General features: G+C 41.7%; 1 protein-coding gene across 1 annotated transcript in view; it reads left to right on the forward strand.

The window, feature by feature from the left end:
- The window catches only part of SLC43A2 (solute carrier family 43 member 2), an 89,026-nt gene that overhangs the window by 39,631 nt on the left and 32,008 nt on the right, over positions 1-17,387 (forward strand). Inside the window, exons 3-4 of the mRNA XM_089657889.1 lie at positions 12,931-13,156; positions 13,598-13,653. Coding sequence (XP_089514015.1) covers positions 12,931-13,156; positions 13,598-13,653 — 282 coding nt within the window. The remainder of the gene's footprint in view (positions 1-12,930; positions 13,157-13,597; positions 13,654-17,387) is intronic.

Genomic DNA, 17,387 nt, shown 5'->3' on the forward strand with positions numbered 1-17,387 from the left:
CAGGCAGTAACTGAACTGAATGTAGTAAAAAAAAAAAATCACTTAAAACAAGTAAATGATATTATATACTTTCCTATCTATTAACTAATGCTAATCAATGTCGATTGAGAGTTTAGATCTGCTTTAAGCTTACACATGTGTGATGGCTGTATTTTCCCACATGGAATGTACAGGTGTCCCATGCATCCATGTGTGGGCAGTCTCATTTATGTCAGTTGGGACACAGTGGCTACTCGGACACAGCTGCTGCTCCTAGTTTGATATCCGTCCCCGAACACGCACAGTCTGCATTCCGGGACCCACACTGATTTCAGATCGGGAGCAGACTGTGTCCATGCAGCCACTGGGTGCTCACACGGTGCACATGCAAGTACGCCTGTGTCAATAAGGCCTAATACTTTCAGTGTGTGTGCACGCACAATTGTGGAAGCCTGGAGATCTAAGCAGGATCACATTTCAGTGATCTATCAGCACAGGCAAATATTACCCTGCCAAGCCCATGGCTAAGTATACTTTATATATCAATCAGATTTATTTCTGGAACCATGGGCTTAGCGGTCTGGTTCTGAGGTGGGGTAGTTGCATAATCTATAAGTAGCTAAATACAGAAATGAAATATATCAACTTAAAGCTGAACTCCAGGCATGATATGTTTTGTAGTTACTTTTGGCCAGCTTGGCCATGTAAGTATGCTTATAAGATACCTGATCTTCCTCCATGGAAGCTATAAAGGACTGTAGGAGCTTGAGCTACTACAGTGATGGCTGCTGTTTTCCAGGTGATGCGCTGTGCAGCAGCCCTTCTGCAGAATAACCACAGGAGGTTGCTTGCTCTGCACAGCCATCTTTTAGAGAACGACATATACTATTCTCAATTAATGCAAAGAATTCCCTGATTGGACGAGATGGAGATTGTGACATCACCTACCCTCCTCTACACCTCATCCAATCAGAGAATGCTTTGCATTCATTGAGAAAAATGCAAGGTGTTCTCTGAGCGGCGGCCATGGCAAGTGACCCCCTGTGGCTACTAAGTAGAAAATCAGCTGCTTGGCATAGCCCCTGGAAGACTGTGACCATTGCTGTAGTAGTCTGGGGCTACCGAAGTGATTTACAGCTGTCACAGAGGCTGGTCAGGTAGCACTTATGGCTACTTTCATTGTGCCAAGCTAGCCCAATGTAATATGCAAAATGTACCATCCTGGAGTTCAGCTTAAAGTGGTTGTATTAGGGTTGCCACCTCATCCCTTTAAAACCGAACACATTAATTACACAGGTCCTGTGCCTGATTGAGGTGGTAATTAAACTCACCTAGTACCTTATTTGCATTAAATTAGCCTCAGAACCTGTGTAATTAATATGTGTTCGGTTTTAGGTGGCAACCCTAGGTTGTATACCCTTACATATACCCAAATGAAGTGACTGGCCTCAGGTGATACACAGAGATGGAACAAAACCTCTTACATAAGTTGTACCTGTTTATCTGCAGTTGTCTCTTCTCTACAGCTGCTCAAAAGGGCAGAATTTGTAAAGCTTGTCTGAGAGTTCAGAGTAAAGGGGCGGAACTGAAATTACACACAGCAGAGCTCAGTAAGGAGAGCTTTGAGAGTACCCTTCTCACAGGAACAGAGTTGAGGCTGTCAATCTGCTGGAGGTCCCTCCCCTCTCACCATTTTTCTCTTGGCGTCAGGAAAACTTGTCAAACGTGATTCATGTTGATAGAGTAATGAAGCAGCGGACAGAAATGACACTTAATGCTGGCCGAAAAAAAAAAAAAAATCGTCCGATTTTCGCACTGTTAGTGAGTTAATTAGTCGGCCATTTTTTGAGTTTTTTGCACTTTTTTTATTGGTCATGTTGGAAAATTTGCGGCCGATTTTGACGATCGGTCGATTTTCCTGGCAATGATGGGCAAATCGGCCGATCATTTTACCGATAAAAAGTCCGCGCATGAGCCGTGACCTGCAAGGGACAGAAGTTATGGGGTGAACTTTATGATTTAGTCGGACGATTTTTTTTAATGGTTGGTGGTAACGTCCGCTGAATGAACGACTGATTTTTTGTTTTTTTTGGGGTTTTTTTTTTTCGAAAAATCGGCCAATGTTCGACCCGTCCATTGCCTGCATTAGTGCTCTTAATTGAGACAAGTACACACTATAGAGGGATACTCGTTCACATTTCATGTTTGAAGTTTACAACCATGTTAAAAAGTGACACAAATGTATATCCTTTTACCCCCAAAAACAATCAATACACTTCCACTACTCAATAGCCCTGTAATCTCTTTTTCATGAAATCGTTTCTGTGTCCTTTCTGCTCCTTGTAACATCTTCACAAAGTTCTCCTTTTCTCCCTCATTTCTATTTGCTTAGAACAAGCAGTGCAAGTTAGTTGTGGTCTATGCACACTGCATATCCCATAGTCGCTAGTCCATTTTGAGAGCAGCTACATTCCTGCATACAGTGGGACTAATCAGGGGCGGACTGACAACTCATGGGGCCCCCGGGCAATAAGGGATCATGGGGCCCCTGTGTCCTTGCCCAAACTCAAAAAAGCCTATGAAAAAGGTACCAGGGGCATCTCATGGGGCCCCCTACTGACCCCAGGCCCTTGGGCAGAGGCCAGGTTTCCAAATGGTCAGTCCGCCCTTGGGACTAATGCAGGCCATAGACGGGTTGTTTATCAGCTTAATTTTCGTCCGAACGAAAAATCGGCCGATATTCACACCATTAGTGGGGCAATGCCATCAGCCGGTTTTCACAGATCTTCTCGTTTCTTTTGATCGGTCATGCTGGAAAATCCACGAAAAATGGCCGTTTTTTGTTAGCATTGGTGGCAGCATCCATGGCAGCAATGACCGATTTTTTGTCTATGGCCTGCATAACGAACATAGCCACCCTCTAACAGGAAGTCAGATCACAGCACATAAAAAACTGAATTTGGATAAGGCTGAAAGCAAAAGAAATTATTTTTTGAATTTGGAATACAGCTCAAAAAGATTTTTTTTTAAAAAAAAAGAGTTTAGTGTCACTTTATAAATATAGTTGTAGAAGCAAAGCTGGAAAGTGTGATCTGTGTGTAATAAATAGAATTAATAAACTTTCCTAAGGCTCCTGAAGGGTTCATGTAAATATCAGCTATGATGTACTGTGTCACAAAAATTCTTTTGTTTTGGGAACTGAGCCAGAGTTCTTGAAAAGTGCTGAGGACACTGGCCAGAAGCCTGTTCCATTCCAGAGCTATAATGGTCACTTGTTTACCCAGCACCATGTTCTCACTGTGTACAAGGTGTAGGCTTTGTGTGACGTAGAAGAAGCCAATGCCACCTCCATATTGCAATGTCCACGCCTCTACTACATAGGCTGTGTCTCCATGGTCTGAATGACCTTTCACCCACATCTGTTTCCTGTTACCTTATCCTTGTTTTACTCACACATTCAACTAAAGGGGGGATGGGAGGAAAGCTGAAGACACTGCAAGCATCATCTCCATCTAGCTACAAGTTTACCATTTCATGGGTAAATATTAACCTACTTGGTGATAATTACACTATATTTGGCAACAAATACATCATCATGCCTTTTGGATTTAGCACATCTTTGGCTTACTATTTATCCCTATTGGATTTTTAATTACATTTTAGTTATCTCTACGAAGAGCGCTGATTTCAAATGGAAAAAAAAAGGACAAATACACTTCTGACAATGCATCAGTGTTTTAATTATTCAAGAATGGGCAGCACAGTGGCTAAATAGTTAGCACTTCCACCTGGCAGTACTAGGGTCATTGGTTCAAATCCCAACCATGGCACCATGTGCCTGGAGTTTGCATGTTCTCCCTGTGCCTGCGTGGGTTTCCTCTGGGTACTCGGGTTTCCTCCCGCACTCCAAAGACATGCTGGTAGGTTAAGTGGATCCTGTCTAAATTGGCTCTAATATAAATGTAAGTTAGGGACCTAAGACTACATGCCCCTTGAGGGTTAGGGACTGATGTGAATGTATAATATTGTAAATTGGTGCTATACAAGTACCTGTAACTAATTAGGGCCTCTTCACACTGTTAAGCTGTATGTATGTCAATGTGCGGTCTTAACCGATGTATGTTAATGTGCATGTTTTCCTGCATTGATGTGTGTTGTGCAAAAAACAGGCCATTCAATGGATGGACTTGCAACACACCTAAGTGCACTGAAAGATGCACCTGTACTATTTTTGACAATGACGCACAATGATAAGACAAGGATATGAGCATTCATGTCTGCATGTTGTGATGCATTCGATTTCTTACAGTATACGTTCGTTGTTGTGCCACAAACTAAATGGCAGCACATCACAATGCACATGCGCTTGTTAGAGTGCATTAAAGTGATACTAAACCCAGGACCCTGCATTCACTATATCTGATCTCCCACAGTACACACAACATGGAAATGCAATTATTTTAGTAAATATAAAATGCTAAATACCTTTTTCTCATCAGCAGTTAGAGCAGTCTTGTGACTTCAGCAGAGCACTGGTTAAAGCTTGTAGAAGGGGTTTTCTGTTCTAGGAGGATGTGAAAACTTCTGTCTGGACAGTGCGGATTGGCCCTGTGCTAATCACATGCACCCTCCCAAGGAAAAAAAAACTCTAGCAATACACACCAAACTGAGCATGTGACCACATGTTCAGTTTGTATCAGGTGGTCATTTCAACAAGAAGAGGGGCAGAGAAGAAAGGATCAAACAGCCTTTTTACACAATGCAGAGGATTAACCCCTTAGGTTCCACAGTGAGTAGAACAAGCATGCTTTTACTGCATATACAGACTGATTTTACTGTTGTGGGTTTAGTAGTAACACTTTAAACTGCACATTTTAACATGCATTAACAAAAACCAAAAAGTGTGAATGGTGCCTCAGAGGCTACAGTAAAGCCTAATACACAATGAGAAAATTGGATGAAAAATACCACTTTCAGAGCAATCGTTCGATAATCGGATCATTAATACACAGCTTTCAAGAGCCAATCATGACAGTTCATGCAAAATTATCCGGAGGGAGAAGCACACACAAAAAAAGTTCTTGTACGAGAACCCTATTTTTATTTAATCACAGTATTTGTCCATAAAAATAAAGTAAACAAGGCCGCGCATGTGCAGAAACAAAAGAATACAATAGAATTACAATACAATACTTAACATCACCTCCTAAGTTGCATTCTGTCTTATGAGAATTTTTGTAACTCTAGAAACCTATTAGTTTTAAATATGAGGCCAGCATGCAACCCCCCCAAAAAAATGGACGATCATTTGTCCAATATTCTCGGCTTAAGGCATAGTTCATTATATATGACTTTTCATACCAGGCACTTTTCAGAGAAAAAATAAAGACCACTGTAGACTGACACATGCTGCGTGCTGGTTTATTTTATCAGATTCTGTTGCCAAATAGTTAATACGAATATATAAGAGCAGAAAGCTCAAACATGCTGCATGCAGTTTACAGTGCATTGATTAATACCCAAATGATTCTGTGTAACAAAACCAAAGAAACATTGAGAACTGGAGAAAATGGCCCTGCCAATACCATGTCCATGGTTCAATTGTCTAGCATCTGTTGTATTAATTACTATGTCCACTGACCATCTGTTTTCCTTAGGAATCAATGATACTCCTGCTTGGTTTTCTTTAGACTTTAGCCACTAAAAGAGAGGAATTCAGTGCAACTTCCCCACACCTGTCACCTAACCCCTGACTTAGAGAGCAAAACTGACGACATGGCACTGCATTGCTTAGAACATTGCTCATAGTGTCTGGCCCACTGATTTCCCTACACCCCCTGTAGTGAAAGCATGTAAAAATAAATAATAATAATGCCTGGGCTTGTAACAGATGCACTGGGTACACTTGTACACTCGGCACCTGTGTGAACAAGGCTCAGCTGCACCATTCAAACTACATTCCATTAACCCATAGTAGACATTCGGAAATTATCTGTTACTGGCAGGTTCACAGTAAAGTGAAAACATGAACAATTAGGACTCATTCACACTTGACTTTATTTCTAACTCTTGCCAAACGCCCCTATAGCATTTGACAAGCGTTAGACAGGGATTTGTTTCTAATGTAAGAAAAATTCTTTCCTGTAAACTTGTCATTGGAGCAAGTGTTCTCATTGGAAGATTGTTCTGGTGGCAACTCTTTGTAATTACCCCCACTTTAACTCCTGGTGACATTAGTGATCTGGGCAATAAGCCTAGGTTTACACTCATGGCTGGGTGGGGGGTGTTAAAACACATAGTTGGGCCATGTTTTTACCACCCTCCAACCGCTTCCTGTTAAGCTGAAAAGGCAGCAGACTGGGGTATACACATGCCCAGCAACAGTTGTCCACCCTGTCATGTTCAGCAGGTAATATCGCCCACCAAACCTGATATATTCAATTGAATGGGGCCATACTGCAGCCCCATGTATTGCTGGCATGGATGTTCTTAGAGGTTAAAACAGGAGATGACAAAACGCCTCCCCACTGCCTGTGAAACACCCTCTGAAAAGCGAGCCTGTAAGCCGGCCATACACAGGTCGAATTCCAAAAAATTTTTTGTTCAAAAATCTTTACTTGGAATTTTTGTTCAAATTTCTCACCATTAGTGAGCCACAGAAATGGCCGATTTTCATGTGACCATTGAATTTGAGCGATCAGGTATGTTGGAAATTTTTTGAAAAATGAATGAATTTCTAATCAGTGATGGGAGAATCTTGGCCATGAAAATGTTTTTCTGTAGCAACATGACGTGAAATTGAAGGCTTGGTTGGTCAATTTCCGAAAGCAATGGTGGCACCATCGGATTACAAAATGCACAAAATGTCCAATTTTCTAAGGAAAATTCATTCAGAATTCGACCCATGTATGGCCTGCATTAGAGTGAATCTCCCTAAGGCCTTGTTTTTATAGGCGTACTTCGGCATATACCCGTGTGAGGGTTGTCCTTGCCCACACAGGTATGCACAGGTGTTCTGTCCGTCCTTGGACAGGTGGTTCCATTCATGTCAATTAGGATGCAATGGCTGCACAGACACATCGCTGCTCCCAATCTGACATTTGTGTGGGTGCAAGCGTGTTCTTAAACTCACACAATATGCATTCCGGGACACGCACCGATGCAGCTGTCAAATTGGGAGCAGCATCTGAGTCTATACAACCTCTGCATCCCAGTTGACATGAATAGGACTGCTCATCCCCGTATTCACACAGGCAAACACTTCGCTTTTTTGGCTATTCTTCTGTTGTGGATCACAGAAGGTGTACACTTTTGTCCTCCTGTGACCCAGATTCAGCTGATAATGGGCTATTGCCCGCTATCAGCTGATGGAGCAGAGTCGCTGCAGACTCAGGAATAATCCAGACAATATTGTCAGGATCCACTATGCTGCCTGATTGACAGTTGGCAAAACCTTTGAACATGCAGCGAAACGGCTAATGGCTCCCCTTTCCCACATCAGCTCTCCAATGAGCAGAGCAGAGAACTGGAGATTGACAATTTCGGAGCTGATTGAAAACTGAGCAATCAGCATTCATTTGATAGCTCATTTCTTTGTCTTAGGCTACGTTCACACTAGCGTTGTGTGCAGGCGGCAGAGAGGCGTTTGGGAAGCGTTTTTACTGCCAATTCTGCACATTACAGCACATGGTGCTGTTCTAACGGGAGCATTTGCGTTATGTCGTGGCAAAACGGACGCCTCTGGTCGAGTCAGGAGTCGTTGAAGCCTCCTATTCTCGTCTATGGCCGGCGTTTGCGGTGCGTTTGTGACGTGGTTGCGGGGCGTTTGCGGAGTGGTAACACCACTCAAACTGCATTATAGGCTAAACCACGCATGCGGCATTTGCGGAGCGTTAAAAAACGCTCCGCAAACGCTGGACCAACACTTGCCAAACGCTATAGGGGCGTTTGGCAAGCATTGGTAAAACAGCCAAGTGTGAACGAGCCCTTAGAACCAGTGTGGGACAGCTGCAGCATCAGACGGATGCTGCAGCATAGACCTTAAAGGGACACAAACAGCAATGAGAACCTGACAATTGTCTTAACCCCTCTCCACTGTTGTCTTAAGATATACATTATTGTTAATTCATTGACTTAATCAAAGCAAGACATACTGGATATGAAATAAAGGATGTCCTTTGTCCTTGTGTACATCATTTTACCACAGCATAGTCAGAGGTGAATCATTGTTTCTCATGGGTCATTTCTCCCTCCGGCTGTTTTCTTAGTACTATGGCGCATGCATAGATTTATATTAAGACACTGAGGATTCCTGTATTGTGTCCTGCTAGGAAAGAACCCCTGGTGTCTAGCATTGTTATAAACATAACTGATCCCAAGCATCTGGATACAGAAGTAACAGAGTTCCACGAAGCAGCAAGAACTCTCTAAATTCTGAGACTAAGTAAACAAATATGTGCCTGGCAATATACTGCCATTTGTATGCCAATGTACTTGAGGAAATAGAAGCCACAAGCAGGATAAATATTTGTCTGGAATCTGTATGAAATGGATGTTTAGAATTTATTAGGTATTTTAAATTTGAATTACAGATATTTTTGCCATTTTTTTGCTAGAGTGGGGGAAATTGAGACTGGGAGTGTAGAGAATTGTCTCCATTGAGGGGACAAAAACACTTGTGGATAGATTTATAAAGCAACACATTTATTTATTTTATTACAAGTACACATATGAGGGCCAATTTAGATAGGATCCAATTAACCTACCAGCATGTCTTTGGAGTGTGGGAGGAAACCCACGCAGGCACAGGGAGAGCATGCAAACTCCAGGCAGGTGGTGTCGTGGTTAGGATTAGAACCAACGACCCTAGTACTGCCAGGCGGAAGTGCTAACCATTTAGCCACTGTGCTGCCCAAAAAGTGATATTATTATCTTCCTGATGCATAAATTATAAATTGCAGTGATTGATTCATCAGCAGTTAAATGTGAACTTCCAGAATTATTTAGCTTGGCTTGATGTATGTATGTATGTATGTATGTATATCTGATGTCCACAGGGCTGCTGTAGAGTTCTGTAGTAGCCCACTCCACATATAAGTGAGGGCCATGATGTTATGACTTCTATGTGTGTGTGATCTCTGATTGGATGAGGTAGAGATCATGACATCGCCAATCTCTTCTCCACCTCGTTTACCCAGAGAACATTTTACTGCAGGAGGACGTGATCCAGCATTTCAGGGTATAGGGCGTTGCACATGTGTGCCCCCTTACCCAATCTGTGCTGTCATTTGGTTGGTCAGCAGGTCCTGGCCAATGATTTATAGCCGGGACCTGCTAACTGGCTTAGCGAATCACAGCGCACAGCTTTGTGTTTACTAACAACACAGGGCTCTGTACACACACAGCCCTATAGCCTAGCAAGGCTCTCTCCTTCTCCTCCCTCTCAATTTTCCCAGCTAACAGTCTGATTGGAGACTGCACTGTTCACTGTTTAATGCAGGCCATTGACGGGTCGTTTATCGGCTGAATTTTCATCCGCACGAAAAATCGGCCGATATTCACGCCGTTAGTGGGGCCAGCCCATCGGCCATTTTTCGCAGATCTTCTAGTTTATTTTTATCGGTCATGCTGAAAAATCCACACATTGGTGGCAGCATCGGTGACAACCAATTTTTCGTTTATCGGCCGACAATTTGGCCGATAAACGGCCTGTCTATGGCCTGCCTAACTCTTTCATGGAAGCAGCACTGAGAGAACAGGAACCAGCAGCATTGGAAGTTCAAATTATAAACTTTAATGAAAATTTTAGCAAACCGTTTACTGGAGATTATCATTTTTTTTTTTCACCATGCTGTTAAGCTAAGAAAAACTGCTGAGACCTTAAAGTGGTTCTAAAGGCTCAAGGTTATTTACCTTCATGCATTCTATGCATGAAGGTAAAAAAACCTTCTGTGTGTAGAAGCCCCAGCCGCCCTAAAACTTACCCGAGCCACGTCCCCATGTCCACGAGAGCTTGGGTTCTCCGGGGACTGTCACTCCTGATTGGCTGAGGCAGCAGTGGGAGCCATGGGTGTCAATCACAGCCAGTCAAGAGAGGGAGGGGGCAGGGCCCAGCAGCCGCTCTGTGTGGGACATGCAGAGCTGCTGCTTGGGAGCACACCTGCCCCCATAGCAAGCTACTTGCTGTGGGGGCACCCGACAGGAAGGATGGGCCAGGAGTGCTGATGGGGGACCCAAGAAGAGGAGGTTCCGGGCTGCTCTGCGCCAAACCACTGCAGAGAGCAGGTAAGTATGAGGTTTTCTTTTTTTTTTTTTTTTTTTTAAAAAGACTTTAGTGTCAGTTTAATATTACTTTAAAATGTTTGGTAAATGTAATCTTCTCTGCTTTTTAAGTATACCCTAGAAAAGTAGGAAGAGAAAAACCTCTGTCTTGCTGTTTGTATCATTCTTGAGCAGATCTTCTTGTGGAGATCTCCACTCACTTCTGCAGTGGTGAGAAATCGGAAAAAGAAGGAACAAACATGTTTCAGTAAGGAAACGTTAATAATTGAGAGGTGAAGCCATGAAATGTCATTATGGATGACAATGTAATTGATCTTTATCTTGTAATCCGTAGTAACACATGTTCAAGGGTTTATGTGTAACATTTAAATTACCAGATAAAATGAGCATTTTGTGTATATAAAACAAAATCATAGAAAATATTTTGATGCTTAGACAAGTGAAGTTGAACTTCCTTTTGTTTTAAAGTAAAAAGGCATGATAGATAAATGTTTAGAACTTCTCTGTATTTCACTCTAGTCTGTAGAGGTGAGCTGCATAGAACCTGTGAGCACTTGTATCATACAAGGTGTATATACAGCATGTTGCCCAGTGGAGTAGACACTTATCTTTGCAATCTCGAACAGCAATTGCAAGCCAAGCGTTTGCCTCTCAGTTGTGAATAGGGTTGCCACCTCATCCTTTTATAACTGAACACATATTAATTACACAGGTTCTATGGCTGATTAAGGTAGCAATTAGTGCCTTATCTGCATTAATGTAGCCTCAGAACCTGTGTAAAGAGATGAGGTAGAAACCCTAGTTGTGATGCAATTCCATTCATTTACATGAAAGAGAAAGACAACATGCACTTACTTGAGTGGCATCATGTCCACTTGTAGTGAGTAGTAAAAACACAGATAAGTCGCTTGTTTTAACTTCCCCTTGGTTGCTAATGTAAAAGGAACCTAGTGGATCAGATTCTTTCTGGCTATATGGTTCAAGCTAAAAATTCACATGTTCTGCATGAAAAAAGGGAAACTTCATTACTCTGTAAAGTGCTTTGGGACAAGTATGTGTTGAGTGCCATTAAAAATGTACTGCATGACATTAAGTGATTGTAGAGTTATATTTTTAAAAAAACATGTTCTACTTACGTGATTTGTTCTATGGTTTTCCACAAAGCGTCCCTGAACCTTCCTTTGACTTCGCCCCCACTGGTGCTCTTGGCTTCTCCCTTCCAAGTGCCCCCACAGCAAGCCGCTTGCTATGGGGGCATTAATGTGGACTCCATTCCAAGACAGGCTAAGTGTGTGCAGTGAGGAGAGTGAGAAAACAGTGCTGGATTGAGATTGGGCTCAAGTAAGTGTTTAGGGGGACTTGGGGGGGAGATGAACATAGAAGGTTTTTTGCATTAGAGAATGCATTAATGTGAAAAAAAACTTAAAGCAGAGTTCCAGCCGTTTTTGTGTTTATTAAAAGTCAGCCGTTACAAAAAGTGTAGCGGCTGACTTTTAATAAACACACTCTTACCTGTCCCAGGGTTCAGCAATGTACTCACCCGCGCCGTCCCTTCTCTCCTTCTCTCCTCCATGGTGTCGGCATTTCTGTTGTCAGCACCAGGCTGTGACAGCTTGCGACTCCACAGCTGGGTGCCCACTGCAAATGCCCGAGTCGCTCTGCACCTCCTGATTGGTTTTGCAGTCTTCTGGGACCTGTGAAAGGTCCCGGGAGACTGCAGGAGGTGCCTGAATTTCTGGCTCACTTTGCCACTGCAAACTGAACCAGAAGTGGGAGCAGGTACTTGTCAAAAACCGGTATCCGCCCCCCCCCCCCCCCCCCAAAAGGTGCCAAATATGACGGTGAAGGGGGGGGAGGAGGCAAATAAGCGGAGCTTCCACTTTTGAGAGGAACTCAGCTTGAAGCTTTTACAACCATTTTAAGGAGGTATTTATGCTTTTATGTGTTTTCTTTCACGTGGCGATCCAGCCAGTAAGTCTGTAATTTTTAACCTTCTTTTAACAGACCAAGCTGTGTATTAAAAGTGGCAGTTAAAGGATGAGACAAACCATTTACCAATGAAAGGGGTGCCTACCATGGTCAGCTTCTATTCATTTATGTAAAACATTTATCCCTAAAGGAAAAAAAAGTGTTGCTGTAACTTCCTAAAAGTGTTACCTGGCCAAGTCTATCTAAATCTGCTAGCGCATCTAGCACTACCCTCTCCCTAGGATGACAATGCTGTTGTCCAAAGATGTCTCCGTTGCTCCTCCAGTCAGAGTAGACACACCCAACGACAGGAAGTGTGTTAATGGCTGGATCATGGTGTGGAAATAAAGGAAAAAAGCATAAAAAAACGAATGCAGCCACCAAATCGAAGTATTAGTAGGCTGCTATATATTACATTTTTGTTTTTTATGTTAAATGTCAGTTTTTGAATAGATGTTTTTATATGCGTACAGTACGTGTGCATAACAGTAGTTGCGCTAATGCATACATCATGTATCTTATTTGTTTCGCGTATGGTCAGACTATAACTATTTTTGACAACATATAGCTTTATATATGTCTTAATGCAGTTGCACATTTAGTAATAGCATCTAATGTTATTGTGCTTGATTTTAAATGCTCTGCTAGTTGTTTTGGAATAAATGCTTTACACAGACCTGCTTTTCCTTCTTTCCTATACAGAAAATGCAACGTACAACTATACCAACTCTACAAACGGCAGCGCTCACGGAAATGACACAAACAGAGAACAAGTCATAGAGCTGAATGGCTGGCTAGTGTGCAATGAACAAGATGAAATGTTAAATCTGGCCTTTACAGTGGGATCTTTCTTGCTGAGTGCCATCTCTCTTCCATTAGGAATCATCATGGACAAGTATGGTCCACGCAAGCTGAGGCTTAGTGGAAGGTGAATAATCTTTTATGTGTTTTCAGATAATAGGGCATGTATTTTAAAACCAAGTTATCTTGTTGCCTATAGTGGCATCAAGCCAACCACAGTGTATTTCAGTTTCAGGCAAAGTATTTTGAGCTGAGAAGTTTGGCTTCTGCTATCTCATTCTAGGGATTACATCTCCTTACCACAGTTCATATATCCACTCACTTGTCTGCATTCTTATCATTGCATTTCTAAAAACAAAGCAAATTAAAGTGTCACAGCTGGTAATAGTGAGCCTGTGTGTTGAGATCTCACCACTGGTGACTCCAAGATATATAGTTAGCAGGTGGCTTAACTCTTCAGTGTGTAATAAATGCTACCCGTTTTGAATGCATTGTATTTTTGTGAATACGAGTGATCCTATATGCCAGAACAAAAAAAAAACAAAAATGGGTTTTCTTTTTCTTTCAGTGCCAGTTTTGGTGTTTCCTGCTTGCTTATTGCATATGGATCAAGTAATCCCAATTGTAAGTAAGCCTGCTAAAATATAAACATGAATTGCATGGTTAGGTTAAAACTTTGCACAACTCCTTCATGCATAAGTACTGACTTATTAAACAGATAAAGCGCAAGAGTAGGAAGTAAGCGATATGAATTTTTAGCAGAAATAGACTAGTTGATTTCACTATTTCCTGAGGCAGTTACATTTATGGTCTGCTGTGAATGAGAACTGCCACAGTTGCTTGTGCTCTCAACTAAACTGTCAAGCCATCAAATGGTTAGTGTCAAAACTAATCACGTGCAACACCATGGCAACTTCAGATCAAACAGAGGTTAAGGTCTCATGCACAAAATCACTACTTTTATAGGCCTTTGAACATTTTTTTTTGGCCCTAAATGCCCCTCCATGTTAATCTATGTGTCCATGCACACATTGGCGTTTAACGGTATGCACACCCAGAAGTCACAGTCCCCTTGCTAATTTTGCTGTAGAGTACAATCCTATTCCATACATGTGTTATGGTCCCAGCTTGTGATGTGCATAGAGCATCCAAATAATACAGATATTTTTTTTTTTTTTTTTTAATTTCCCCCTTGATTATAGGGTGCACTAGAGAGTGCACATAGGATTCTAACTTAAAGTAAATAAAAAGTGCCATGTGAGAGTAATTGCACATGTAGGCTCCATGCACACTGGCTTAAAAAAATGCTGCTTCTAGACGAGTTTAGTGTTTTTGCCTTTAGAATCAATCAAAAGTATCCTATGTGTCCAAGCACATAAGGTAGCCATGAGGTGTTATTTTAAGTTCAGCATTTATTGTTTCACATTTTTAAAAGCATTTTTCTGGCAGAATAAAACGCTGAATGCTCCAAAACGCTAGTACAAACATTCTCAAAATTAGCATTTTTTTTTGCCTAGAGCACTGACATGTTTAAGCCAGTGTGCATAAAGCCTTAGGTATGGAATATCATGAATGCACAAATTCTTAACACCTTAATTCCTAAGCAGCGTCATATAAATTCACATATACTACATACAGTCAGGTCCATAAATATTGGGACATCGACACAATTCTAACATTTTTGGCTCTATACACCACCACAATGGATTTGAAATGAAACGAACAAGATGTGCTTTAACTGCAGACTGTCGGCTTTAATTTGAGGGTATTTACATCCAAATCAGGTGAACGGTGTAGGAATTACAACAGTTTGCATATGTGCCTCCCACTTGTTAAGGGACCAAAAGTAATGGGACAATTGGCTTCTCAGCTGTTCCATGGCCAGGTGTGTGTTATTCCCTCATTATCCCAATTACAACGAGCAGATAAAAGGTCCAGAGTTCATTTCAAGTGTGCTATTTGCATTTGGAATCTGTTGCTGTCAACTCTCAAGATGAGATCCAAAGAGCTGTCACTATCAGTGAAGCAAGCCATCATTAGGCTGAAAAAACAAAACAAACCCATCAGAGAGATAGCAAAAACATTAGGCATGGCCAAAACAACTGTTTGGAACATTCTTAAAAAGAAGGAACGCACCAGTGAGCTCAGCAACACCAAAAGACCCGGAAGACCACGGAAGACAACTGTGGTGGATGACCAAAGAATTCTTTCCCTGGTGAAGAAAACACCCTTCACAACAGTTGGCCAGATCAAGAACACTCTCCAGGAGGTAGGTGTATGTGTGTCAAAGTCAACAATCAAGAGAAGACTTCACCAGAGTGAATACAGAGGGTTCACCACAAGATGTAAACCATTGGTGAGCCTCAAAAACAGGAAGGCCAGATTAGAGTTTGCCAAACGACATGTAAAAAAGCCTTCACAGTTCTGGAACAACATCCTATGGACAGAGGAGACCAAGATCAACTTGTACCAGAGTGATGGGAAGAGAAGAGTATGGAGAAGGAAAGGAACTGCTCATGATCCTAAGCATACCACCTCATCAGTGAAGCATGGTGGTGGTAGTGTCATGGCGTGGGCATGTATGGCTGCCAATGGAACTGGTTCTCTTGTATTTATTGATGATGTGACTGCTGACAAAAGCAGCAGGATGAATTTTGAAGTGTTTCGGGCAATATTATCTGCTCATTTGCAGCCAAATGCTTCAGAACTCATTGGACGCCGCTTCACAGTGCAGATGGACAATGACCCAAAGCATACTGCAAAAGCAACCAAAGCGTTTTTAAAGGGAAAGAAGTGGAATGTTATGCAATGGCCAAGTCAATCACCTGACCTGAATCCGATTGAGCATGCATTTCACTTGCTGAAGACAAAACTGAAGGGAAAATGCCCCAAGAACAAGCAGGAACTGAAGACAGTTGCAGTTGAGGCCTGGCAGAGCATCACCAGGGATGAAACCCAGCGTCTGGTGATGTCTATGCATTCCAGACTTCAGGCTGTAATTGACTGCAAAGGATTTGCAACCAAGTATTAAAAAGTGAAAGTTTGATTTATCATTATTATTCTGTTCCATTACTTTTGGTCCCTTTAACAAGTGGGAGGCACATATGCAAACTGTTGTAATTCCTACACCGTTCACCTGATGTGGATGTAAATACCCTCAAATTAAAGTTGACCGTCTGCAGTTAAAGCACATCTTGTTCGTTTCATTTCAAATCCATTGTGGTGGTGTATAGAGCCAAAAATGTTAGAATTGTGTCGATGTCCCAATATTTATGGACCTGACTGTATGCTTGCCACATAAAAGCCTTTGTTTCTGGGTATAGGATAGTGTATACGGAGGTTTTCTATTTGTGTGGGTTTTTTTTTTTTAATTAGTTGAACTGGATGGGCTGGATTTTTCAACCTGACTATGTAAGTATGTAAAAGCACTGAAGAAAATATTTTTTTCTTTTTGCTACATTGGCACATATGTCTGGATGCTGGAGCATACCTCCTTTAGTAAACCGTATTTGTCACAAAACATGTCTGCTTTGACAGGTGCATAGTAAAAACTATGTGTAGATACAATTTCCACGATTAGGATAAGACTATGTTGTTTCATGTTTGCATTGATACAGTAGTGTAAATGCATCTGGTTTAGTACATCAGCTCATAGCATACATTCTATTATATGTTACATTTAAGACTTAGGGGGCTTTTATAAGATAAAATGCAAGCCGATCCTGTGGTGTCTCACAAATCTTTGTGATTTGGAGAAGAGACAAGTCACATGACTTTGACAAGTTATGTGACCAGGATGTCCTGGCTTTGTATTTAACTTTTTTTATTTTATCAGTGCTCTGCTGGCTTTGGAGTTCCAAATCCTGCTGGCTTCATAAATGTGTGTGTGTGTTTTTTATTTAGGGTCCATTCACATATGCCATGTAGAAAACGCAGCAAATTCTGTACATTTCCCGCGCCGCATTGAAATCACAAAGTGCTCATCCGAACCACAGGGTTGTTAATGTTACGTTAACGACACCCCAAAAAGGTTCACAAAACACAGTGCAGTGTGAACACCTGTGCGGGAAAAAAGGGTCCTGCACCTTTTTTTTGTGCAGATTTGGTGCGATTTGAGCCATACAAACGAATGGCTCAAATTGCACTGCATTGTCATCGCATATGATTTAAATAGGAATGTCCCGCACTGCATATATGTGAATCCAGCCTAAAGCAGAGATTTGACAATTGTAAGGCCAAACCTTCTTTTATAAATGTACCCATTAGCACACAACATACTGTCAAATGTGTTTTATCCTTTTAAAACAGTAGTATATAGAAGAGGATACTGCCTCTCCAAGAAGAAACAATTAAACCCA

The sequence above is a fragment of the Staurois parvus genome, unplaced genomic scaffold (genome assembly GCF_062004578.1).
Source record: "Staurois parvus isolate SC_StPar_1 unplaced genomic scaffold, SC_StPar_1.0 ptg000029l, whole genome shotgun sequence".
Taxonomy (NCBI): Eukaryota; Metazoa; Chordata; class Amphibia; order Anura; family Ranidae; genus Staurois; species Staurois parvus.